At 33.3% G+C, this 25,573-nt stretch overlaps 1 protein-coding gene across 5 annotated transcripts in view; it reads right to left on the bottom strand.

The window, feature by feature from the left end:
• ATP2C1 (ATPase secretory pathway Ca2+ transporting 1) overlaps positions 1-25,573 on the bottom strand; it is a 97,140-nt gene that overhangs the window by 30,110 nt on the left and 41,457 nt on the right. For all 5 annotated transcript variants that reach the window (XM_039837118.1, XM_039837115.1, XM_039837113.1 and 2 more), the window contains 12 exons: positions 23,236-23,391; positions 22,403-22,471; positions 21,351-21,426; positions 18,494-18,560; positions 14,207-14,331; positions 13,259-13,356; positions 11,257-11,352; positions 11,078-11,167; positions 9,110-9,214; positions 4,434-4,590; positions 1,612-1,782; positions 437-534 (listed from right to left, as the gene is read on the bottom strand). In XM_039837118.1, the coding sequence (XP_039693052.1) occupies positions 437-534; positions 1,612-1,782; positions 4,434-4,590; positions 9,110-9,214; positions 11,078-11,167; positions 11,257-11,352; positions 13,259-13,356; positions 14,207-14,331; positions 18,494-18,560; positions 21,351-21,426; positions 22,403-22,471; positions 23,236-23,391 (1,308 nt within the window). The remainder of the gene's footprint in view (positions 1-436; positions 535-1,611; positions 1,783-4,433; positions 4,591-9,109; positions 9,215-11,077; positions 11,168-11,256; positions 11,353-13,258; positions 13,357-14,206; positions 14,332-18,493; positions 18,561-21,350; positions 21,427-22,402; positions 22,472-23,235; positions 23,392-25,573) is intronic.

The raw sequence follows: 25,573 nt of genomic DNA, 5'->3' as shown, positions 1-25,573 counted from the left end.
AACTTAGACCAATACATTAAAAAAGATGAATTTTAGTGTATGTAAATGATATCTCAATGTTTTAAAAAAGTATTACATATCCATGCTACAATTAAAATAGAACAAAAGAGTAAGAAATATAAAGTAATGGTCTCTCTCTCCACTCTGTATTTTATAAATACAATACAACCACCGTTAATTTATATAGCACCTTCTTCCTCAGGGGAAACTCGATTCTTGCTAAAGTTAATAAATTTGCAATGATAGTCATAATGATTACATCACAAATACTCTCAATGATAAGGCCGATTTTAATGATAAGATTTTATTCCATGATTTGGAACAACTATTTTGTTGATCATGTCCCAACTGTTCTCAAACAGTTTCATTAAGATAGTAGAAAAGGTAACTCTTAGAGTAAAGTCTGTGAGTCTAATAGGCTCTAGTTTAGGCCTACCTTTGGTAGGATTTGTGAAAGCTGCTGGACATCCATCGCATCTATTTCTTCTCCTGAGACGGACTGGGAAGTTTTGGAATACAATCCTAGACGGCTAGCTAAAGTGAAATGGCAGAAAAAACATAATTAATCAAATTGGTTTTGTCTGATAGGCTAGCAACATAATGCTCAGTTAATATAATTTGTTATCTACTCTCTTTTAAGTCTAAAATGCATTTATATCAAGAGATTATAAGAAAAACTACTGCTAAGACAAACCTATCTGAATTAGTAAAGTGGAGTTTTCTGTTTGACTCTTATTTTTGTTTAAATTTAAGAAAAAAGAGTTTTCACAATTTAACCCATCAAACCTAAGAACTGAAACAAGGTCAATCAGGTTTTGCTCAGCAGCTCAATTTTAATAAAGATCAGAGTACAGTTTAAATATCTAAAATCAAACAAAATGGTGGTGGATCTGTGGTAATAATGTAGTTGTATGTAAATGAAAATAAATGTTGAAAAGTTTTTCTAGGTATAATCTTCCCAACAATGTTCCATTTCTAGTGACATATTCTTCTTAGATAACATAAAGTATGAAACTCCTGACCCTCTCCATATTAATAAAATTAGTATTGGACTTTAGCAAACTGCCTAAATTTATCAATATGAATCATGATTTACAGGATCTGGGAGATTAACTTTCATGTCCATTTTCTCCCCTTTTACTTCTTAAGGTAATTGTAAAGGACATTCAAATGACACAAGCGTATGTGTGTATGTGTGTGTATGTTGTCTGCTGAGACAACAGAAACACAGACACAAACTATTTTCTGTCAAATTTGGTACACACGTCTGCTTTGAAAATAATACTCAAGTTGAAAGGAAAAACTAAATTTCCGATTTCCTTTCAGATTCATGATGTAGTGCTTTTATCCATCAGCGCAGCAGATTATGAGGTTGAAACTGTCCTTTTGTGAATAATATACATACATGATTTCATAATAATTTAGTTATATACTTTTAATAATATTACTTTTTAAACTAAATTTTGGCCCTCAAGTTTACAGAGTATGAGCAAACAAGAGTCATTTTAATTGTATAATCTCAATATTAGATAAACACATTTTGTCTAATGGTTCACAAAACTGTACGCTAATTTAAAAAAGCGAAAACAAAAGGAAGCAGTCTAGTCATACCGATTGCAACTGCAGTCTCCTGTGAGTCTCCAGTAATCATTTTTATTGATACTCCTGAGGCAATGAGTGTTGTAACAGCTTCTTTCACACCAGTTCTAGGAGGATCAATGATTCCCACCAGGCCAAGAAATGTCAGCTGTCCCAGTTCAGGACCAGAAGCCAAAGCAAGAACTTAGGAAATAATAATAATAAAACCCAAAAAAGAAAATATAAGTCACAAAAATATGAGAATTACTTGACAAACGCTTAAGAGAGTAACACTTAGCAAATAAATCACTTAAGACTATAATGTCATTGTAGTTATTACATAATCCTTAAAAACCAAAATATTGCATGTTAAGATATTACAGTTTAAAGGTTCCAGATATGGGACTGTTTTAAGCTATTAAAAATGAAAAAGAATAAGACTAAAAAACTGTTAGGAAGGAAAGGCAAGTAAGGAGCAAATAAAGATTATTTTCACATAGTAACCACATGCATCTTTCAACATAAACTTTTGGCTCTTTAGAAAATACAATTAATTATCTAAAGAAACTATGGGTTTGTTTAGCTTTACAGTCAATTTTAAACAGACACTTTTGAAGGTGGCATCTACTAATGTTCTCTTCATCTTTCCACTTCATAGGTCTAAAGAACAATGCAATAGCTTAAAGAGGCTATATTAATTAATTATAAACAACATATAACAATTTCACACATGATAAACCCTAGGAGGTAAAATTAATTGTAAAGTGACAGTAAAACCACTAACACGAACAACAGTTTGGATTCTTTCACTCTTTACGTAACATTAACAGGTATTTCTTATTTGTAACTTTTGTTCTCTAAAAGTATGTAAATAGCACCACCCTAGCATTATTTATAGTCAGCTTCCTGTCATCCCTGGGCACTAAATATAGAGCATAAACTATTGTTCATTTTCAAATATCGTTTAGCTTATTCTCTGGAACCTCTCATAACTATCTTATGAGCCAAAGGGATGTATTTCCATCAGGGATATTATTAGACTAAAGAACTTACACAAGAAACATACATGTATGTTTCTAATGAAGAAACTGAAAAGCCCCAGCAAGATCACAGGAAGCACCCATTCTTATACAAGCAGAAGGTATGGAGGATTAGATAAATTTGGAAAACCACAGTTAGAGTCAAAAAACTTCTATTTTTCCAGTGTAAGAGTCATATACCTATTTATGTAGATGTAGGCCTCAAAGGCTTTCAGCCTGCAAGGGAATGGGCCACTTGACAATCCCTGGTATTAGAATGGAAGGAGATATCAACAGAACACGACAGTATCAATTTGTGTCAGCAAATCCTAAGAAAGGGAGATCAGATCTTGGCACTCTCAACAGAGGGGTGGTATTAGCCCAGCAGTTGGTCTCTTGTCTTTATCTGTTTGCTTCTTTAGAACAAATGAAGATCTACTGCTACTGTCTGAGATAAAAGTAGGTAGACCTTTTCATGTGGAAGGTCCCTAACTAAAACATAAAAACAAACATTCTAATTTCAAAATTAAGAACCATATATATTTTAAGAAACTTAAGTTTTTTAAGATGCAACATCAGTATGTATCAAGTTATATTTAAAATCTTTTTGTTCTTCATTATGGTAATTTCAGGGGGAGGAGGAAAAGGGTACACAATCAGAGTAAGAAGAAAAGACAGGAAGCAAGAGACAAATGACCACAATGTTTTCGAAAGCTCTTATGAAACAAAGATTTTCTCCTCTACCAACTCCGCTCTATTTAACAATGTTATAACACTGAATCACACACACACAAACCTCCACAGCGCTCCAGATAAAGTCAGAATTCAAATTCAAAATATGTGAAACTTCTACAAAAATTAAAGAAAACAAGAAGCACATACCAGACCTTTAAGACTTCTTCAGTGTTTCTAAATCTAAGCCAACTTTGAAACCCTATTGCTGTAAGATGCTAACAAATTTGCTAAAAGAATAACAAAACTCTGCTCTCTAAACCTGTAAATGAGAAAGTCCTGTAAATCTATAAATGTTTTATACCTACAAAAAGCCCTCACTTAAGTGAACCATGAGTAAGAAGATGATTTTTTTATATAATTTGTTTCCTACTTCCAGGAATTGCAGTGCTTGACTTCCATTTTGTAAAAATAAAGGAAGCCAACTCTTCCAATTTCCTTGAGAGAGACTACATAAGTACATATATTACCCAAAAGCTAGATGACTATCCAGAAGGTAAAAACCAGGTATGGCCCCATTCCCTGCCCTTTCAATCCTACAATGATTCCAGGAGAAGTAGCCCAATGTGTGTGTGCAGAGCAGACCCTCTCACCTCATCACATTTAGTCAGCAGCATATACACAAGCAGAATCTGGGTACTTCTTTACCTCTCTGGTAAATGAATACAAAGGAAAGAAGTCAGCAGATGAGGAGCAAGTAAGGAATCACCTCAGTTTAAAGGACAAATTAGAGACTAAGGCTTCAATATTTAGGATAGTTATTTTAGATCTATTAACAAATAAGACAAAGCAATAAAATAAAGAATAACATCACTTTTACCTCCATCCATCTCCCTTCTCACAAGATAAACTTGTCTAAAATAAAATTACTATACTTACTCAAAGACCACTGCAGGTCTTTAAGAACTAGAGATTTCATACATTGCTACATTCCTCATTTTCCATGTTTTGGGGGCCAATTAGCCAACTAAAACTTAATACTTCAGAAATGGCACAGTTTAACAAAGCCTAGAATAGAGTTGGAGAGCTCAGATAGGAAGCATGAATTCATCTGCAATTAACAGAAGGCATTACGTTTCCACCTTAGATGACTATGCACCTTACCTCTGAGCCCTGCTGAGCCCATTCGTGCCTTCTCTTGTTGGTACAGATCTCTCTGCTGCTGTGTAAGTGTCAAGGTCTGCCCTTTGCTGTGGTACGTAGTACAATACTTAATCACCTGTTCATAAGCACCCTTCATAAAACAAATCTCTGGTCTGTCCTAAGAAGAAAAAACACAGCAAAAAAATTTAAACTAATTTCAACTTGTACATACCTGCCATTAAAGTCCAAAAACAAGTGGCATTCATTTCTCATAATCCCCAGCGAGTTACTCAAGTCTAAGACTTTAGTTCAAGAGTGGCACTTGAACTCTGAAGATTAAAAGTTCATGTGGGATCCTTCTGCATACTATAAAGAAAATGGTGTCTACTCCCCACCCTCACCCCCACATACTGAAGGCCGTGCTACACTAAACACTGGATTAGGCGCTCTGAGATTTGGAGAGAGACTCACAACAGGACAAGGAAAGAGAGCTAACATCAGTCCATAAGCAAATTGTTCGGGCTTTCTGTTGGCTGCTATTATGTGTATACATGTGATCCCATTTAATTCTCATAACCACCTTATATTTTGGGTATTATCAGACTTTTGCTTCTATTTTTTATCATGGTAAAGTAATATACAAAAGTTTGCAATGAAAAACCGTAGTGCCCTGCCCAAATCATCTCATCTCTAGTCCGGCTCCAAAGAGGCAAACTTATTTTAACTCTATAGATGCTTTCTCCTTAATATTCATCTCCATGTTTTTAAATATGTTTGTACTGCTACTTTTTGGCTTAACAATTTTATACATTGTCTATTACGACAGGTGATAGTTTGGTTACCCCCGCTACCTAGTCCTCCTCTCCCCATTGCTGTAATATAGTTAAAGCAAAATTTGTCAGTATTCTGTTTATTTTATGACTCTTCACTGTTGAGTGAAGTCAAAGTCACTAGAACAGTTCACACACATCCCAGTTCGCCCTGCAGGCACATAGGAATGTATTTCCCTGCCCCTCACTCCCACTTTGAAGTCAGGTATAACTTGCTTTGGCCAAATAAATATGAGCAGTACTTGTATCACTTCCAAATGGAAATTTAGGAACCAGTGCATAATGTGCTCTTCCTCTGCTCCTGTTATGACAGCGTGTATTCACACTGAGACGGAGATTCCAAGCTTCCATCTGCCTGGGGCCCCAAATAACTAGTGAGCAGATATTAGGGGATAGGGAGGTAGCAGGAAGATGTGATGCTGTTTCCATGGCCTATATAAATCAAATACATTTTCCTGTTGAAGCTTTATCTTTTATAAAGTTAGTAACTGCCTCTTTTATTTGCTTAGTTTTCTTTACACCTATTACTAATTATTCTGGAATTCTTTCACATAATATAAAAGCTTTCTCAATGATATTTTTCACATGATCAAATAAGAAGGTAAGTTATTATTCCCAAATCATTACTGAAGACCACCTTCCTTGAAGCTTGTTCTCATTTCCTTTTCTAATTTGAGTTGGCGGATTTCTAGGCCTGCAGCATCACTGGTACCTAGGAACTTACCTTCGCCTCTACTCTGGGAATTCTTTTCATGGCTTTCCTGGTTAGAATTCACTGTATGCTATGTCTTCCTTTTCCTTGGATTATTATCTTATCTTGGAATAACATATCCACCAGTATCTTTCTAAGAAAAGATGTGTGGGATTTACATTTTGAGACTTGGAGTATCTGAAAACATTTTAATTCCATTCTCACATTTCTAAGTTCAGCTAGGAATAAATTCTTTTCAATTTGAAGGCTTTCCTCTAGTGTCTTCCAGCCTGCAGTGTCAAGTATTCCATTTGGAAAGTCCAAAGGAGCTACTTTAATTCCTAACCCCTTGTATATGATCTCCCACTTGCCCCACCCCCACCCTAAAACCTCTGGAAACTTTTAGAACTCTCCCTAAGTATCCTCAAATTTCTTGATTATGAGCCTTGCATCTATCCCTGAGGAGAGACTGTTCCAAGATGTGACTGCTGCCTGACCCAAGATGAACCCAGGCCAGAAGAGAGAGACTGCTTCCTGCAAACCTGAAACTGACTGATCATAATGGGTGTTCATTCTGACATAAACCAGTACCCCTCTTCTGCTTCCCACTACATGCTGGGTCCTGGAATAAGCCGTTGTCTTAACCTGGTCAAGCATACAAAGTAATTTCCTGTACCTGGTAGCATCCAAGTACTAGTACCCTTAACTATCTTCTCCTTTACCCTACTCATGCTGAGCAGCTGATGGGCAATTTTACTCTATAAGCTGAAGTCCTACCTCTGGAAAACTTTCTGGTGTTGATAAAATCTTCCCATTTTGTTCTCTCTTCCTGTTACCACTATTAGGTGTATGTTGGATCTCCTATACTTATTTTCTGATTTTTGTACTTTATCTTTTGTATTGTTCACTATCCACATCTTAGACATTTTGTTCAACTTTCTGATAGATTCCCTGACTTTATTTGAAAACACGTTCTATTTATTTTGTTGTCATTTTTTATGGTCTTTGGAAATTTTCCTTCAGCATCCAGCATTATCTTTGTTTCTCTGAGACCCCTTCCTCTGTAGGTTTGGTCTGTGTCTTTCATAGAAAACTTTGGCCATATATCTAACAATCACTAATTGTCCATTTACATTCAAGACTGAAGCAATTAAAGTTATAGAAGCTCCATGGGCATTGAATGGCACAGCATATCAACCTGTGGCTGCAGGTTGATGAGATGAAGCCCAAGAGTAGGTAAACGCTACTAATGAACAAAGAGCTTAATTAGGAATACTCTGTACTGTACTGTACTGTACTGTACTGTTGGAAGTCCTCTGGGGCCTCTCTAAAACTTTTCAGTCTTCTGACTTAGAATGAAGGTAGGGAGATACCTGCCTGTAGGCATTCTAAGAAAGTGGAGTTAGGACCTAAAGGTTTGCCCTTAATCACTGTTTTTTCACAGTTGTAAGCCAACTTAATTTTGCCTTCCAGTCTTGTGTCCAAAATGAGATTTCTGATATTCTATAGGGTATAACCTCAAGAAAGAGAAAAGGTACTTGGGGCAGTTCTATTGGTTCATTACCCAAAATTTTAATCTGATCTCCTGTTTTCTGCCTCACACCTTAGTCTTCACCTTCAAAGATACCTGGTCCCCCTGAGTCTTTCTCACACTTTTCTTTTTTAGTTTATTTCTTTTATTTATTGGTTGTTGTTTTGGCAGGTTCCAGGGAGACAGTAGAAAAAAATGTGTATTGTCTGTTCAAATCAAAGTCCTCTAAATATAAACTATTTGAGCCACTGAGGTTCTTTTTAAATTGGTAACTCTGCCATATCTGTGCCATGTTGACCTCTTCTAGATCTTGAGTCAAGTCAGTAGGTTTGGGTTTTGTTAGTTCCATTGGTTGGTTTTCTTTTTTAAGAGAAATTCTTCAGGTTAGCATATGGGAAAACTAATCATACAAATTCTTTCCAAATTTATATCCTGCCACTCCCTATCCCCCACTTCCACAACTGAGAAGATTCAATGTACAACTTCCAATGTACAACTTTAATGAGGTTAGATTCAAAACTGAAGTCAAATCATTAAACTTTGCATGAGCCACATTATCTTGAAGTACTGTGTGATAGTATATCAAATGTAAAGAAAGAGACCTTCCAAATGAACTCATATATATATTCTTGCTATATAACTATACCGTCAAGGGACATCAGCTAAAAATTATCAAATGCAATTTTTGAAAGTTTTATGTTACAAAGTTTAAAATATCATGCATTTTATTTTTACAGTTTTCTTTCCCACAGTCTCACTTCCCAGGAGTTTATAAAAGTTCGTAGGAAAATTAGACATAAATCTTTTTCCCTCTCATGAACAGGGAACCTGGCACATCTCTATTTACAAATTCAAAATCAACCAACTTGCTTTCTTTTAAAACTAAGACATTTCCTACTTATTATGGGTGAGAGGGAATTCTCTCATTCATTCCTATCTACAGAGATGTAACTGGTTTCAAAATGTTTGCTCACAGGTGTAAACACATAACCAATTATTAATTCCTAATAAAGAAAATATAAAAATAATGAATATGTATTTTTAAAGGAGAAGTAAGTTTAAGCATCAAGCCGGTAAACAGAAATTATGAGTGATATAACTGTACCGCATATATAACTAAGAACTCTTATTATATTAACTGTGTAAAAATTTCTAAAGCACCCAGGAATAAAGTAGTAGCTTGAAAATCAGTGCATGTCATTTTGCCGGTTTGTAACCTGGATCAATTAACATGAATTATACACATCTGGTAACCACTTTTTCACAAAACAAAGTGGTTTTATTTGTTCTGAAGTTAAGACATTCCTTCGGTGAAAGAGTATGGATAGACACTGAGTGGTCTGCAGAGACCTAGAATAGTCTGTCTTTATGAACAAAAATGTTGAAAGAATTTGATGTCACAAGCTCTAGGAGACTGACACCAGGCTCCAACTCATTTAAGTTGTTTGCTCACACAGCAAAATTGAATATAACTATGCATAAATGCAGAGAAAATGAGAATAACAAGGGATAAATATACTTTGAATTACACATACTTTAAAGCAACACATCTTTCTTGTGCTGAATTCTAAAGGTGGACAGTACATGAAAAATAGTCATCTATGATAAACAACATATAACAAGTATTCTTTAAATGAAAGGATACCTGTTGTGTTCGGTGTACACATTTAACAGCCATCCACTTTTGCTCAGAGCTAAAAGGATATTCAGCTTTTCTGATATAGTCCTGTTGAAGTCCATCAAGACCCATCTATATGGCACAAAAAGAAAGTTAACTCTCACCAACACGTGACTATTTTTTCCTTTAACAAAGAACAAGGGTTAGAACTTATAGTTAGGCTGGCTAGAGATACCTAGATTATTTTTCAAATAATGGTGATAGAATAACAGTGCTCCATCTATATATACCATTTTTCTCTGAACAGTAACATACATGTCCAACATGAAGGCCTAGCTGTGTTGATATACCCTCAGGCATGCTACCTGGACAGCATGTAAACCAAAGCTTCAACAATGACTGTATTAAAATCTACTGACTCAAATTCTATAAGGAAGCAGCATACAGATAAATAAAGGTACCCAGCCACTGAGCATTTACTTTTATAATCAATAGAAATTTCAGATTCAATTCTTCACTCCTTAGGGATTCAACTCAATCTTGCCTGTTGCTATACAATCCCACTCCCTCACACCCTACCACCTGATATTCTGACTACAACCAATATCATATAGCTAGTCTCCCTCCCAATATCCTTTGTATTTTCCTCCAAATATTCAAAAAAATTTTTAAACTACTCAAAAACCAAGTTTATCACTTCTTGTTAACTTTTTGTTGTCTATTGAAATATGTTGAGACTCTTCTTCCTGGCTTTCAAAGGTGCTCCAGAAAACCCACCATACACCCTATTTAATAATCTTCTAGGTTACTCAAACTCCTTTCATTTCATCCAGTTAACCAATTCAAAAGCCATAATCCATTTTATGCTTCCCTCATCTTCTATGCTTTTATTCTTACTCTTTCCCTGGCTTACTTACTAAATCCGAACCCTTCCTATCCTTCAAAGCCCAGGTTCCAATGAATTGCACTGTTCTTATACGTGGCTCAATGTTTAGGACTTAATTGTCTACTATCCTGGTCTGCCTTTTATTTTTTCTAAGCACATCAGTGTTAACTTCCTACCTAAAATGTGAGGTCCCCACCCATAAGGAAGTGATTTCACATTCTTTATCTCTCAAAGAGATAAAGCTTAATGTAACACAGTAAATACTTATTAACAGATTCAACTTTTGAATATCTTTTAAAAAGCTATATTATGCTATTTTAGTTACAAGGAGAACAAATGATAAATGTTATTCTCTGTTAAGGAAACATATACATTCTAAAAATATCAATTTTATTTTCTTAAATTAAATGTTATAATAATCTACATTTCTATACTGGATTTCAATTCAAGCGACCTCATTTAGAGGTACATCCTGTTTCACACAAGTCTCAAAATTTTCTAAAACTGCTCTTAAAAGTACGAATTTTATTTTTGTTTGGGAATAACAGATTGGACTTCAGGTTTCTTGTTTAAACAAATGTAGGACTTAGGGAGAAGAGAGCAATTGAAATAGATGAAAAAATCACTGAGAACAGTATTCCATCTCCCCAACGCAAATTCTAACTCTAGACTCATTTTAAGAAATTGATCATGGAGGGAAAGGGAAGACTGGAAAAAGAAAAGCTGATTTCTCATAATGTTCTTAATATCTTCACATAGAAATTCTAAAGAATGTTGTCTTTTACTTTGAAAGTTTGAAAGTTAGTATTTATAAAGCTTTTCACACAGAACTCTAAATATTATGGAAGACAGAAACATTTTTTCATAAGAAGAAATCCATCACTGGTCATTAATTTGCGTCTTGCATATAAGGGATAAAGTTATACTGAAAAGCTCTTTGCTCTGTATTTCCAAGAAGACTAAAATTGGTTCTCAAAAGGCAGTAAAAACAACAAAATAGTGTGTCTTCTTCTCTCTATACCTAAAACTAGTAATACTGAAATTCATGGCCTCACATCCTCTTGTAAGGGTGATGTTTTATATGTCAAAGAAGAGAGACTAGCACATACCTTCATTGCAAGAGCAATTAAGGCTCCTTCTGTTGGCTTCCCCATTAGAGTGTTGTTCCTAATTACAGCATCATTGCACACACAGCCCGCCTAAGAGAAATACACATAAACCATGAACCCATCACTGTGTCCTAAGTCATTATGAAGAATGTCACCTTCTTAGAGAATAAAGTATTTACCTCAACAATTCTACTAACAGCTGGGTTATAGAATCCATGAACAACATCACCATCAACAATCACTTCCCCAAATGGATTGTAGCCAACGCCAGTAACCTAAGGAACATAAAGTGGGGTCAATATTACAACCAGTAAACAGTGACAATAGTTAAGGAAACTAAAAACTATGAGTTGTGTTCATTTCATTTCATACATCATGACACTGTTAGCATGCATATTTTAAAAAGCACTTGAATTTGTATAAAAGAAAATCTAATAGTTAAAGGAATATAAATTCTTATTTTCGCAATGATAAAACCTATAGTTAATTATATTAATAATTAATTACATTAATAGTTACAATAATGTAGTTTCATAAGTAGAAACTATTATTAATATAATTAAAAATAATCTTATAGTTTCTACTTACAATATACTATAAAAATATATATAAACCATGAAAATCTCTATAGACATGAACTTAAATTTATATATTACATTTATATAACACTGCAATTTGCAAAGAATTCAAATCTATAATCACATCTAACATTCATGACAAACCTGTGGTCTGAACAAAAGCAGAATTCTTTTTAAAAATATACAGGCTCACAGACATCTAGTGATATACCCTAGCACTTACAGACTACTTTAACATAACGTATTACACACAAGTTTTAAAAATCAGAGGTAAGAGACAAGCCATATACTTATTCTATATGGCTAGAACAAACCAAGCCAAACAAAAGTCAAATTTCACAATAAAAATAAGACAGTTCAGAGAGAAATTAATAAATGGTTAATAGCTGACATACAAAATTATGGGCTTAAAATAAAAAAGAAACTTATATTCTATACTTTCCACACCTGGACCATATAAACACATGTAACCCCAATGACCTTCTAAGTCATCTTTAAAAAAGCACTTTCAATAACAAAGCATTGGGTATCCTTAACCAAATCTAGCACCCTAAATATCAATAGTCTCATTTTAAGGCATATGTAAAGCAGAATTAAATAAACCTAAGTGCAACTTCTGTCAATTTGCTTATTACTTACTTTGCTCCATGAACTGGCTATACATTTTAAAATACTAAACCCCTCATAAGTAGTGTTAATGAACCTTCCAGAACTCTAAATATTCTGGAAGACAGAAACATCCTACCAAGAGTAGGTGAGACTATAACTTGTCCTCACCCAGTTTTAAAATTATCTAATGCAAATACATGATATGCATGTAAAAGACTGTCAATATATAATTTTTAAAATAAAGTCACTCATCTATTCACTTATTCTTTCAACAAATATTTACTACTATGATTCAGACCCTGTGCTAGAGAACATAGTTCTTACATTATTAAACTGAGAGCATAATAGGAAGAGATACAGAAAATTTTACCTGGACTAAGGACTAAGAGGTATGGAATTTAATGAAAGCATATAAAATAAGGCCATTTGTAGGTGGTCAACAAAGGTTTTCTGAAGAAGTGAGGTTGGAATTGAGGTGCAAAGGATGAAGAAGCATTAGACTGTCCTAAGAAGTGAGAACAACAAAGGTCCTGAAGTAGGAGGAATTTTGTCATGCTGAGAGAACCTGAAAGCCAGAGTGGTTAGTGCACAGAATGCAAAAGGGAACATATAAGGCTGAAAGAGCAAATAATGGACAGAACATGTAGGGCCTTAAGAGGCCACACTTCAGGATCTTGGTCACAATGGAAAGCCACTGAAGAATCCTGATTTAGGGAGTCACGTACTCAAAACTGGGTTCTGAAAGATCCTTCAAGCTGCACACAGGAAAGGCTCAGGAGGAGTTTGGTAATAAACAGATGTGGGGGTGATTAAAAGAGAAGTGTCAAGGATAATTCAAAATTCTGGACTGTATAACTGGAGAGAGATCAAGACTTGGTAGAATCACTAATTTATAGATTTTTTGAGGGTAAAACACTAGAATAGTTAATAATGTTAAATAACAAGTTTCTTAACAAGAGAATACTATTATTAAAAAAAAAAATCTACAGAGTACCTCAGCATGCAGACCGTCTGAAGTAAATATGTGAGTAACAGTCATTTCATTCTTAGTCAATGTTCCAGTTTTATCTGAACAAATCACATTACAGCAGCCTAAAGAATAAATCATTATATGTCACCAAAAGTCAAGGAGAAATACAAGTTCGTACTGAAAACAAATCAAAGACCATGGAAGCCTGTCTAACCTCTTTGAATTTTGTACAAATCAAGCTCATTGATAATTTTAAATAGCTTATTCATTATGCTTGCTTCAACATGGTTTCTGAAATTAAAATTAGATATTAATAAATGTTGACTTTTTCTTATTTATTTACAGTTCAATTTCTACAAAGCTACTCAACATTAACTTTATACAATAATTTTTATATAATACATTTTCTAGAAAGCCTCAAGGGTACCTAAATATAAACCCATATAATTTTTCAATCAGTACTTTAAGGTATTTTGTCTTCTCAATAACAAGTGCAAATTAGAAATTAAACAATTTTAGATTTCTAAATTCTAAAAAAGTTATAATTTTCATATCACATAAAATTATATTGCAGCAATATAACTATTATATACTTACTGTTATCAGCAAATTCAACTCAAGTATGACATTTAAGAATCTGTAATTGTCAATTATCTTTCTTGAGATGTCAAAAGACAAGAATTCTATTAATTTTACCCCAAAGTTTCATTAGTTATTTGAATTTTTTAAAAAACATGATTTAAGCATTATAACATTCCATGATGCAGAAAGCTTTCTCTGAAAGTCCCCTGTCCTGAGTGATATGCAATTTTAATTACCTTTTTTTGGCTGAAAAACCATATTCAATACTGCTACAAACCAAATACCACTATGCAAACTTCTAAAACCAAAACTGTAAAACCCCAAAATAATTCACTGTTGATGTAAACTAATACATCATTGCATAAATATGCTCTTACCGCGCAGACTTACCCAGAGTTTCGACGATAGGCAGTTTTTTCACAATGGCCCTTTTCTTCACCATTCTCATAACACCAAGGGCTAAAGTCACTGTGACCACAATGGGAAGACCTTCAGGAATTGCTGCTACAGCCAAACTGTAACCAATATATTGAATTTTAAGTTAAATGGTAACCACAGCTATAATTTCAATTGTTACTTAAAATAGTGGCTAATAAAAAGGCAAAATTAATATTGTCAATGTCCAAAAATAGCTTCAAAAGGAATGAAGAAGTTCTGACGCTAGATAGTGGTAATGGTTGTACAACATTATGAAGGTACTTCATTCAACTGTACAGTTTAAAACAGTCAGTTTTAGGGTATGAGAATTTTATCACAACAAAAAAAATTGTTTCCCTTTGTAATATAAGAGCAATTAAATCTATTTTTTATCCTATTTCAAGTATTATCTCTTGACTCTTCCACAGATAAGAACAAATGCATTTTTATTCTTCATTCTAACACTGTTTCCTCCTATGCTTTTACTTCCCAATTTCTATTACCTACTTTTTTTTTTGCGTGATCTGACTTGATATCATTAGTATCCTTACTGTAACCGTAATTAACTTTTTCATGCTTAGTTTACAGGTTGATTCTAAAAGTTGAAAGCCAGTGAATAATATTTACAATATCACTGACTCAACAGTGTACACTGGAGAGTCAAGAAATACGTACTACCATTTTAGCAGTTCCTTCTCTCTTTTGAACTATAGACTAGTAGTTACCAAATGGTAGGTGGGAGAGTGGAGAGGGAAGGGAGGCAGGGTAAAGAGGGTCAAAGATGTGGTGACAGAAAGAAATCTAACTATGGGAGGTGAACACACAGTTGTAAACATATATATGCCTTACTGTTAAAGTATACAGCTGAAACTTATTGGATTTTGTTAACCAATGTCACCATAAAAAATTAGTTAATTAAAAAAAAAAAACTATTCTAAGTTCAAATAGAATCCTTTCTTCTTATGCTTTCATTAACCCTCACTGTATCAAGAAAAATAGTCGTCATCATTTACAATCTAGAGCCAATGGAATTTTTCATTCTTTATATTTGTCATTTTATAAATAATTTACAGTGGAATAAAATAGATTGTGAAAAAATATCATTAGAAATTTCCACTTGAATTTTAACCCCAAACTATATTCCTTAATTTGAAGGTGTATATATATTTGAAGTGGGTAATGTCCTTTGGATGCGACTAACTGCTCATCAGCTATCATAAATGACCCTGGAAAATATTTGCCTTATCAATTCAAATTCAAAAAACATTTCTAACAGTTTACAGGCTTATCAATTCTGGTTCCTCTTTTGGCATTGTTTCTTTAAAATGAAACACTTATGAAAACACTGATGATTCATAACTGTTGAAAAGAGGACAGTGATCTTTTTTGTAACATAAACTGTTAAACATTTTCATTTTTAGATTTATAAGCACCAATTACAATGCTGAACCCAATGAAATTTTTCATTTCTATGTCATTTATTTCCTTTTTATCATCTTTATTCCAGCCTTCAGCATTTCTCTACTTATAAATAGTATGACGTAAATGTTGGTAAACAAACATCATAAAAGATGAAAGAATACTGTCATGCATCCTTTAGCAAAAAGTGGTGGTCCAGGTTCTTGTTGGAAAACACTGCATGAGGAATTTCTTGCTGTAGAATGACTAGCGGGAAGAGAATACCTGTCCTTCCCTTTTTGTCCTTAGAAATAAACTATTTACTCAGTAATTCAGAAGTTTGAGAATATCTAGTGTATCATCATTTAAGGATCTGCAATAATGAGATTTAGCTTATGATTCAATTTCACCCTCATCATTAAAGCCTACACAGTGGTTTCACCTTCTGGTTTGTGTAATAATTGTGAAAATTCTTGTCAATTACTCATTGCCATTATGGTGAAAAATTAAAAAATTCTGAACTCTCAACTTTTAATGAATGCAAAAAAAACAAATAAAGATCGTCTCTTCAGATTTTTCTTATATTTTCTTAAAAATGATATAATACTTTGGGCAACATAATAAGAAAATAGAAGTATAACAGAATAGTGATGATTTACTTTATTACATCAACTTAAAGCGATCCCATCATTCTTCTGCCTTATTATTTTACTCATTTTTAGCACAGTAGGAAATAATTGTTAAAATAATTGCTAGGATAAAAAAATAGCAAAATGTTTCAAGACAGAAAAAAGGCCACTAATGATCTTATAATGCATCTTAGATTTATGGACCCATATGGTAACTGAAAAACAGAATGAGTTTTATTCTATTAAAAAATTTAAAAATGTTTTGTGCTTTGGAAAATTTGGAAGTAGAAATAAAAATTATGATTTGTCAACTTTGTATATAAGAACTGCTCAAAATATTCAAATGTTAAAAATGAATCCAACAGATAATATCTCAACAGTTAAAAATCTCAAATTCATGCCCCATTTTAAATTTAAATTGTTTTTAACTAATGTCTTTTTTAGACATATTTAAGCCAATATTTTCAAATTGTAATTTTGTCTTTGAGGAAAAGATATACTCCTTCACCGTATCTCAAATATCTTTTAACTTCTTATTCATCCTACATATTTCTTGTAATCCATTCAATTGTTTTAATCCATTGATTTTTGTTCTAATTCTTGAACTATTACTTCCTAGACCTACTATACAGAGTTGTCATCCAGGATTTCTTTTCCTTAGATGCCTAGGTAAGTTCCACTAACATATCCCACACATTATCACTGTCCTTTCTTTTACCCTTGTTTTGCTGGAATTCATATAAAGATAGGTCGAGATAAATTTTCTAATTGCCTGCCTATTTATTTATAATTAACTGGACTGATACAGCCTAGATTTATAGACTTAAAATTATTTTCCCCCATAGTTTGATAGTACTACCCCACTGTCTTCTAATGTAATCTAATGTTGCTATGGATAAAGGGTTAATAAAATCCTTTTCCCCGTCTGTATTGGATAAATCTCTAGTTCTGTTCCTCTAGTGACCTGAAAATGGTAGTATGTCAACTATGTTGCTAGGCAACACTGCTTATAATAAAGGGATTTCCTGATTGATAAATTGTCTATGGACTGGCAGAATTACAATTACTTTATAGTGAGTCATAGCTTTGGGTTTCCTGAGTGCAGTGACTCATAACTAGACATGTTTCTTACAAGCACCTTGGAAAGTGTATGTTTCTAGAGATGTTGGCTTCTGTGGAATATGAAGCATTTTTAACACAGGGTAGCCCCACACTCACAAAGTCATCTCACCTCCCTGTACCTAAACTGAACTGCTGCACAAACTGCTCCAAGGACTCTCAAAAGAGGGATGCCTGAAGTTGCCCTGCTGTATGCAGGGCACATGTACCAGATGTGACCAATGAAAGACTCATGCGTCATGCGTTGAAATGCGCAGTACTGCCTAAAAGACCCCATGATGGGAAATGCAGTTACTAATGAGTAGTCAGATACCCATCTAGTTATTCTACCTTTGTGAGTGAGCTGACTTGTTTTTTTGGTTTCACAATTATTTATCTATGTTGGAGTTTTTTATATCCTGGATGACATGTGGAGAATCCTTTCAAACTATAAAGACTCATGTCTCACTTCAGATTAAGAAAAGATTCATGCATCATTTCTTACATAATTTCTTCTTACCTCTTTTTGAAATGCCTATTAATTAGATATGGTATTTACTGAATTAGTCTGTCACTTTTATCTCATTCTCTGTTTTGGACTTTTTACTCCATTTTTTGAGAGACTGCATCAACTGTATATTACAACCTTTAAATTGAAATTTTAATTTCAGCAATCATAATCTTAATTTCTAAAAACTCTTTTTTGTTCTCCTTTTCTATAGCAATCTGTCTACCATGAATGCAGTATTTTTTACAAATCTCTGAAAATACAAATGCTGTTTATTTTTTCTTCTATTTCTTAAAATTTTTGTTTACCACTGAAATTGATTATTCGGTTTATATACTGTCTTTCTCTTTCATGCTGCTAGTTTTCAGTTTGTCAAACCTTGTTATTTACATGTAAAAATGCAATATTGGCTTGAAAATACCAGGCATCTAGTATGGGTTTTCTCCACTATCATATATGTTGGTTTTCATTTTCCTAGATTTCATTTCAATAAATGAATTCTAAACTATTTAAGTAGTGATATTATACCCCATGCACTCATGCAATACCTCCATAATGGAACATAAGCTATAGGAGAAATGAGGGGCAAAAGGGACTTCCATTTATAAACAAACTATTACAACTTACCTTACACTAATAGTAAACATTTCCAGGATATCTTTTCCTAGTAACCAGCCAACCAACATGATGATACCTAGAACAGAATCAAATAGCTATTTTTCCTTTTTATATGAAATCCCTAGGTATAGAAGGGATTGAATAATAAACTGAGGGCAGCCTAAAAGTTCCTTGATATTAAAGGGAAAGTATATCAGATCACGATTACAAGATTTTACAAAAATCCATTAAGCAAAGATTAAAGTTAATGCTGCTTAAAGTTAATGCTGTGTATGCGCACATGCACACACATATACACAGCTTTACCTTTTGTTGCCATAGCTGCCACTCATCCCTTAAAGCAATAATATTTGAGAGTTCCCAGTATAAGGAAATAGAACCAGTGCTTTCATATAATGGGGGAAGGGGAGAGAAAAGAAGGTAACATAAGATGTATACAGGTCTTCTATTTATTATCAGCTTTGCAAAAATAAACCCTGGAACTTTACTTCTCCTAACTCAATATCCAGACATCACACATTAAATTTGTATTGCAAAACAAAGGAGTACTTAGGACTTGGCTCAAAGAGTGATGTACCTTACTTAAGAATTTCTAAAACTGCTTTACCATTTAAAAATTACTTTTATGGTATTTAAAAATTTTTTAAATCAACATAAATGAAACAATTAATCTCACATTCTCTGCTTTAATCTGTCTTTGAAAAGGAAGGGTGTAAGGAGTGCACTACTGGTTTTGTGAGAAAAACAATATAAGCAGTTTTAATAAAGCAACTTGGAGATATTCTAAATCAACATGGACATTTAAAACGTTTTCTTCATATTTCCAACTACAAAATGATGATCCAGATCATGATTCTCTAAGACCCTATCCCAAATACTCTCCTGACAAAAGAAATTATGTCCAATGAATTATGCCAGGGGTCAGCAAACTACAATCTATGGGCCCCTTGCATGTTTATAAAAAAAGTTTGTTGACACTAGCAACAACCATTTGTTTATGTATTTTGTCTATGGCTGTTTTCATGTAGATAGCAGAGTTGAGTATTTTGAACAGGGGCCCTATGGACAAAAGGCTAAAATATTTACTATCTTGCCCCTTTACCAAAAAAAAGTCTGCTGATCCCTGATTCTGATCTTGACTCTTACCTTATTTTATATAAGAAAAATTATGTCTAATGTATTATCCTAAAACTAGGTAATCACAAAGTTGAAAGATTTTTATGCCTAAGTTTGAAGTGGTTTCATGATACAGTGTTAACATAAACTGGAAAGATTTTATTGGCTAAATGTCTTTGAAGTTATCAAATTTACTATAAATTCTAGTAATAGCAATAATCAGATGAAGGGAGCTAAGAGATTATATACGTTAGTTAAACAAGACGAATGAAATAATTTCCTACCTTCTTTTATGTTTATGATGAAGACAGATGGATCGACAGAATATTTAAAGGAATTATTTCACTGAAGCTGCACAGCAGAAATACTGCTTTAAAAATGCATTACTGATTTAAAACATTAAGTTAGCAAGAATAATTAAAATAATATCATGGAAGAAATAAAGGAAGACAGACCCAAAATTGATGCAAGTGTTTAATGTATGTAAAGATGTCATTTCAACTCAGTGGAATAAAGAATGGACTATAGGATTTTTGGTACTGAGATAATTAACTTTTGAGTAAAAAAAATCTAACTCTACCTTAAGCCCTGTACTAAAATAAATCTAAATAGTAAACTTAAATGTGAAAAAGAAAAACTAAAGTAACAGAGTAACGTCTAGCTAAATGTACTTATAAACATAAACATTTCCCCAACATGGGATTAGAAGAACTTTTATGAATAAAACAAAGACAGAAACTGTAACTGCAGAGATTATCAACAGGAGGATGCTAGCAGAGTCTCAGAGCAAGAGGATGTTTCAATTATGTACATCTCTTTCTTCTCTACCAAGGTTATTATATATCCCTCTAAGGCCATTTAATCATTGAGTAAAAAAAATACTTGTAATTTAAACAAAAGAACTGATATGCTAATTATACAAAGAGTTGTTACCAATCTAAGACTTAAGCTCCAAGAGAAGACAAAAGAAATAGATGGGCAGGTCATAAAAACACACACATGATAAACTGTTCAGTTTAATAAATTGTGAAAAATAAGTCTTTTATTCACCTGTTAAGTTAATAACAAAAAAGTTGGCAAGGGTGCCAGAAGACAGACATTTTTACCCTGCTGATTAAGGATATTATTTAGCAATATAAAACAAAAATCTTTAAAAACATGACAAAAATTTAAAAATTATATGGATATATTTGACTCAATAATTTTGCTTTTAAGATTTTATCCTAAGGAAATGAGAGATGTTTATGATTAAAAAAAAAAAAACCTGCACTGAAGAATAAGTTACATAATTAAAAACCTGAAAACATCTACATAAATGTCTATGAGAGGCCAGATATATATATATGTAAATATATATTAAATAATGTGCACATGGAATACTGTACAACCTTTAAATTTGTTTCAGGTGAGCATCTATTTAACGACAAGATGTTTATGATAGGATATGTGAAACAAAAAAAGGAAAAGTAGCCCATAAAACAATATTATCGCATTTTGTTGAAGAATAGAAAGACAAGTGTTTACAGAAATGTTCTTTGATTATAGGAGTTAAACAAAGGACAATGGCTGGGGGATCAATTTTATAATTTTTAAAAAGTAGTAATAAATTCTAAAAAAATTAGTCAACTAATTAAATGAATAAATTTATGTATGTATCTAAACTCCCCCTTCCCACTCAAAAAACAAAACAAAACAAAACAAAACAAACCTAAGTAAATATATGAGATATACATACTCACTCTTCTCTTACCTATTATACCAAAGGAGTAAAAGGAAAGTTGTTTTCCTAAGAGGTCCATGCTCTTCTGCAGAGGGGTTTTTGGAGCCTTGACAAATTGGAGAAGAGTTGTCACCACAATTGGCTAATTTTAATAAACTGTACTAGGTGCCAGGGACTAATAAGTGTTTCACATACTCATGCTAGTGCTTAACATATACAACGATCCCTTAAGGTAAATATTACCCCCTTCACTGAGGAAACTGAGGCTTAGACTTTTAAAAATCTGCTTATTTGAAAAGGTCCATGTTCCTATGCCTCTTTAAGGAAAAACCTATTCTTCCTATCAGCTTCTCCAGGACTTCCTTACCATCAGCTGGCCCTCATCTTTCCCATCTTTCTCTTTTCTGTATCCACAAACATATTTATAACACAAGTCTTTTTATCCTGCTGGCTCCCTGATCTCCTAACTCCTTTCTCTAACAGTCCCTTCAATGCCAAGGTTCTTGAAATGGTTTATACACTGCATCACAAATATTGGAGGCTTAGTAGGTTATCTGAGAAATCCAGATGATTTGGGAAGAATATGACATTTGTAGAATGCAACTTCTTTTTAACATATAAGAAAGTATTTCAAATACAAGAACTAATCTTCAAAATTCTTAAACATCTTCCACATTATTTTACTTTGCAATCTTTTTTCCCATTACTTGGAATTATGTAAAGTTGGGAATTTTGCTAGAAGACATGTTCTGAGGTACATATATACTATTTAGTAATCTTTAAAAGTAGTAAGATAAAACTGATTTCTAAAAAGAATTAACCCTTTAAATAATTTGCTACAAACCTTTTTATCCTATAAACAATTCTATAAACATTTATCAAAATGTTTTAGAAATTAACAATGCCAATTCAATGCCAATGCCTATTACAAGCTTTCTAATTATGTTTTTAACTTTTAAAGCACAGATAATACAATATTACTTTAATAGTACATGAAATAATCCATCAATATTCTTTTCCTCAACTCATAATGGAGAATGTCAGATTAGAAACTAATATATAATTACAAACTAGGTACTCACTTCTTCTGCTTGCATCATTTTAAAAACCTCTCCAAATTCAGAATTTTCTCCTGTTCCAATGACAATACCCTAAAGGGAAAACCGAGAAAATACATTTATATTCGGGTAGCATCACTTCTCTCAACCAAAATAAAACCTTTCATTCTATTTCTCCAAGGCCTTGCCTACAGTCAAGATATCTGACATACATAATCAAGGTTCCCTCAGCAAATTTACTTTTTGATGTTCCTATAGATCACAAGTATTTACATCTTAGAATACAAACCTGAAATCAAACATTTCATTAAACCTATTTTTGATTCAATTCTGAAGCCCATTTTTTGTTTATATTAATATTTCTGAAATTTGAGTCTTATACTCAATAGACATTTAATGCAGTTTCTTTTCCCCCCAAAATGCTAGTGAATGATGCCTTTTATATTTGTAAGATATTAGAATCCAGTAAGCAGAACATTTACAATGATTCAGTAGGTAAATGATATATAGTCAGAATATTATAATCAGTACCATATCAACTAAATTAAAATTTTATTTAACCAGTAATGAACATATCTATGAGCCATTGTTTCTATCTAAAAAAAAAAAAAAGGGGTACTGAGGACTACACCTTTAAAGGGTCCATTATCTAGTAAGTGGCAGAACTATGGACAGTATATTATACCTCAAGGACACAGTTTCTCCTCAGTTTTACAAATAGCTGCCAAGAGTTAGGTTCAAGTCTATCATTTCTTTGTCTTGTATTTGAAAAGACCCACATAAAATTAGCAAAAAAGAACTGATGACATGGTTGAAAACAAAGGAACTGCTATTTGCAAAACAAGAAAAATAACTACCTTTGCTTTGCCACATCTGACCAGTGTTCCCATGAAGGCAATGTTACTTCTTGATGCGAGATCTCCATTAGTTGCAGCCAGCTGAGGAGCTGTCACCTTAGAGCAAGGTGTTGTCTCTCCTGTCAAGCTGGATTCATCAATGGAAAGATCCACAGCCTTGGGGAACATAAAGCATTCCATTATGTTCAAGTTTGAAGACTCTCTGTGTAACATTTAACATCTAAAGAGTTTGTAACCATCTCTTCTTCCTCAAATATCCCCTATTAATTACCCTAATCTTTTATCATATCCATTACTTTAAAACCAGAATAAGTACAACCATACTTAAAATTGAAGTTTGAAAAATCTTACATGCAGAGTAGAATGCTGTACCGCAAGACCAGATTAGGCTAAATTTCAAAATATAACTAGGGAAAAGGCAATAGTAGCTGAGAAAACTCAACTCCCATGGTAAAATATTATTTCCTAATTTTACCATATCCTACAAGTTCTGGAAGTGTGTTTGGCCGATTAAAACCAACCACAACAAAAAGAGAAATATGAATAAAAGGTATAAAAGTTACTGAGAAAGAAATCATTTTGTCATTTTGGGCTCAATTTTCATGAAATTCTTCCTGTTACACATCTCTGTTTTTATCCTAAATGTACATTAGCAAGCATCAAAAATTGTTGTATGTAATTGTTATAAACTTTAAATAAATACATACATACATACATAAAAATGTGTCCATGCAGATCATGAATATATTATTTTCCACCTCTGCAACAGGGTTCAATTCTAAGCGTTTGACTCGCAACACAATTAAGTATTCACCTACTGAAGCATTAAAAAAAAAAAAACCCACATCATTTTACATGTGGAAAATACTGAAAATAGATGTGACCTGGCTGTTTCTGAAAGTATGGCCCACAGAACAATAGATGCGAGTATGTTAATAGGCATTGTGTGTAATGTGATAGACAGATGACTGAATGACCCACATACACACCTAATATACACATTCATATAAGAGAGGGGTACTATGGTCAAGTAAGTTTTAGAAACAAACAGCTCTCCCTACTGCAGTGCTTCTCAAACCTTTCAATACACTAGGAATCACCTCACAACAAGAATATAGATGTAGCAAGGGTTGTCAAAGTGTGGTCCCAACAGGACCAGCATCACCTCTAACACCTCAGAACTTGTTAGAAACATTACTGCCCTACCTCAAACATGGAGACAGGGAGCAGACTATACTTGGAAGCCCTCCAACTGACTCAGATGCACACTCAAGTTTGACAATCAATGAAATCATGTTTCCCAAACATCTTTGATTTATTTTATTCCAGAGGCTCTCATTCAAGGGTCCTTAGGACACTTTTTGGGAAACCAGGACCTAGTTCATGATTTTACTAATTTTATAGGTTTATTCACTCACCCAACGAACATTTATCACCTTAACTATGTACCAGGCACTGGGCTAGATCATGGAAAGGGAATAAGACAAGGAAGTGAACCTAGAGCAAATGAATGATTGTACAGTCTCACTGCTATAAATTAAGCTGGTGTTCTCAATCAGGCCTCCTGATTGACAGTTCATACTATATACAAAGTACTCTAAACTTTTTTTTTTACTTTTTAAAAAATTTTATTTTATTATTAGTTTCAAGTATACAGTACATTGGTTAGACATTTATATAGTTTATAAAATGATTCCCCCTAACTGCTCTTTCTCTCCTCTGGCTCTCCACCTAACTATTACATTAATGCTAACTGCATTTCCTATGCCGTGCTCCCTGTCCCCATGAGTATCTATCAACTACTAATTTAAAGTACTCTAAACTTTAAATCTGCTTTTCTTTTCTGGGGTGGGGAGAAAAGATAATTAATCTAGTCTTTTTAAATGGTTCATTTTTTATGGGAATACCTTAAAAACCTCAAAGAAAATAATTATTTAAAATTTATTCATGGATTCTTTTCCCCCATCTATGCAATAAAAATGATGTTTTAATTCAATCAATGTCAGTGATTCATTCACTTAACAAATATTATTAATGCTTGTATGTGCCAGGCCTCTGTACTATACCACACATGGTGGAATCAGTAGTAAAGAAAACAAAGTTCCTGCCCTCATCCATTATTCTAATAGAAAAAGTAATTTTAAAAATAAACAAGTATATGGTATATAATATTATGCATAGTAGTAGGGGAAAACAGCATGAGGGTGGAGAGTGACATTTTCAACAGAATAAAGAACATCTCTCAAAAGTAGATGGCCCTTTTGAAGAGCTCTGATTGACCTGAGGGCCCCAAGGCTGGGCCATAATTATGCAGAAAGGATTATAGGCAAAGAGAGGA

This window comes from Pteropus medius, unplaced genomic scaffold, assembly GCF_902729225.1.
Source record: "Pteropus medius unplaced genomic scaffold, Ma_sr-lr_union100, whole genome shotgun sequence".
In the NCBI taxonomy this organism is placed as follows: domain Eukaryota; kingdom Metazoa; phylum Chordata; class Mammalia; order Chiroptera; family Pteropodidae; genus Pteropus; species Pteropus medius.
Note: the sequence above shows the minus strand (reverse complement) of the source record. Positions and strands in the feature narration are given on the sequence as shown.